At 41.6% G+C, this 2,329-nt stretch overlaps 1 protein-coding gene across 1 annotated transcript; it reads right to left on the reverse strand.

Annotated features, from left to right (window-relative positions):
* Positions 1-836: 836 nt before the first annotated feature.
* Positions 837-1,993, reverse strand: LOC147437644 (uncharacterized). The gene is made up of 2 exons (XM_086486586.1): positions 1,932-1,993; positions 837-1,476 (listed from the first exon to the last, which is right to left on the reverse strand). The coding sequence occupies exons 1-2, from the start codon at positions 1,991-1,993 to the stop codon at positions 837-839; spliced, it is 702 nt and encodes a 233-aa protein (XP_086342712.1).
* Positions 1,994-2,329: the final 336 nt, after the last annotated feature.

Consider the following 2,329-nt stretch of genomic DNA (forward strand, 5'->3'; position numbering starts at 1 on the left):
AGGTAGTCTATCTCGATAGCATGTTGGGTCTAGTAGTGGTCACAACGTATATCAAAATCATGCAATCAGCACATAGATTGCATGATCAATGCCTCTATATACTCGCTCTTGAGGATCTTGGTCAAACAAAAGCATGACACTCACACTCGGAGGTGACTCGGAAGGTGTGCTAGACTCTCATATATGCCTACATCCACAATCGCCAACATATGTCCGTGTATGCTCAAGACTATGCAACTCTACCAGTGTAGGATGAGTATGTGTATCTAGGGATTCGTCATCGAATAGAGGCTCTATGTTCCGTAAGTCTATCGCAAGCATCGGCAAGAACATCGCGTCATACTCATCTCTGAAGAATCTTGGTAGTCCTAGCTAGGTGTAACTTGCACTAGCTGATGTGTGGGAGTATCTTGAACTAAGCCCTTGAGTTTCTAAAAGAAACTCGTCCTATTCAAATCATGAAATATGCATAATCCTCTATACTCACCACACAAGACTAGCATGGGTCTATCTATGGATAACAAAATAGCTAGTCTGTGGAGCTCATCGCTCGTCGTAGGACTCAGGTCGCTCATCGAAGGTGTAATCTCGTGTGACACAACTCTATCATGGTCAAGTGATCGTGGAATGTCTCTAAAAGTCGGTGTGGTCGCAACAACCTCTCTAAAATAATGCATGGCAAGCGGTGGGATCAAGGGTTGTGGATGTGTTGTCGTCCATGGTGGCTCAATGGGTCATGCATCGAGTGCTCTCATCTCAGTAGCTCATGGTATCTCTGCTCTCTGTATATCCAGTTGTCCGGCACTCGTCGTGTCAAGCGTGACTCTGGATGGTGTCTATGAGGACCATGGTCTCAAGCTCATCTCGGTCTTCGTCCATAGATCTCGTGATAACGTCTCAAGAGACGCGTCAATCTCGGGTCTCAACCTAGACCTGGAATTGTCATGTGGCACAATGGGTCTAGATGGGAATCTTGGAGGTGCTCTACCTGGCGATCTCACTGTGTGAGTAGACACCGGCTCTGGGTCCGCTATGGCACTAGGAATAAGTGATCTAGGGCTAGGGGTGAGTCTGTATGGAAGGCTCAAAATCATTGTGTATGTGCTCCAACCATCAAGACCGACATATGTCCTACTACCCATGGATGTACCAAAATCTACCTGAGGCTCTAGGAGAGGCATCCATGACTCTCTAGAATACATGCGATCATCCTCGTCATCATTTAACATATTGTCATGCATCCATCGTAGTTGAACAGTCATTGGCTGGGATCGCGTGTCGATAGTATCCTCAGGAGATGCTGTTATAATCTCATGTCTTGATTCTATCCTTTGGACTCGGTAGAGTACCTCTATGGAATTTATGAGATGATCACTCATCGTAGGGTGTGCACTGGCTCTAAGCATCTGGAAAGCAGTAGTAGAATGGTCATGAGGCGGAAGCCTTACATAATATAGAGCAATATCATGATAGGACGAATAGGTCAATCACGATAGCATAAAGTCTATCATACTCTCCTACCAACCGTAACAAAACTAAATCGGAGCCACTAGTGGTCATGGCCACCAAAATCTATCGATCTATGTCAAATATGGCAATCAAAGGCTAGCCAAGCGCTAATTTGGGGTCACTACGTGTGAACAATCTCTAAAAATCATCTCTAGGCTGAAGTCATGGTCAAAAATCAAGCAAAAGATCTAATCGAGCATTAACCAAGTGTAAACGTGTGACCAACAATCAATATCAAGACCACAAATGAATCTCTATCGCAAATCGGGGTCAAATGTGATCTATCGTGGAATCCGCAATCGAATCGAGCCAAAATAGAAATATGCGCGTGAATATGCTTTAAGACTCTCAAACTGGTCAAATCTAGACCAAAATTAAAATATGTGTAAAAGCAAGGTCTATATGTGCAATCTGGCTCAAATCTGATCAAATCTAGCAAAATCTGATAAAAATCAGGCTCTCCGGACGTACCTACTCTAAACATGCCTAATCGTGTGTAAATGTGCGTGAACGGGGTATAGTATGCGTGTGTGATGCAAAGAGAAAAGTCAGGGAAGAGAAATGCAAATTATTTATCTATTTATTTCATTCAAAATATGTACAAAAATACAATAAACAAATGCAAAATAAAAAAGAAAATGAATGAAACAAAAAGTAGAAAGCAAAAAGCAAAAAAATTACTCAAACGTGGAAACGTTAAAAATAAATGCAAGTTTTTTTTGGTTTCTACAAGTATTTTTGTCTGTTATGGTGTTTTTGTGATTTTTTCAGTGTTTATTATGGAAAAATTTTTGACTTTCTATTTATTTTTTTGCTATTT

This window comes from Adiantum capillus-veneris, chromosome 17 (genome assembly GCF_014529385.1).
Source record: "Adiantum capillus-veneris isolate H3 chromosome 17, ASM1452938v2, whole genome shotgun sequence".
In the NCBI taxonomy this organism is placed as follows: Eukaryota; Viridiplantae; Streptophyta; class Polypodiopsida; order Polypodiales; family Pteridaceae; genus Adiantum; species Adiantum capillus-veneris.

Coding starts and splice junctions, on each gene's coding strand:
- LOC147437644 (XM_086486586.1), bottom strand. CDS start 1,993: ATGTTTAGAGTAGGTACGTCCGGAGAGCCTGATTTTTATCAGATTTTG. Junction 1,477..1,931: donor ATTTTGCTAGATTTGATCAG/ATTTGAGCCAGA, acceptor ATTGACCTATTC/GTCCTATCATGATATTGCTC.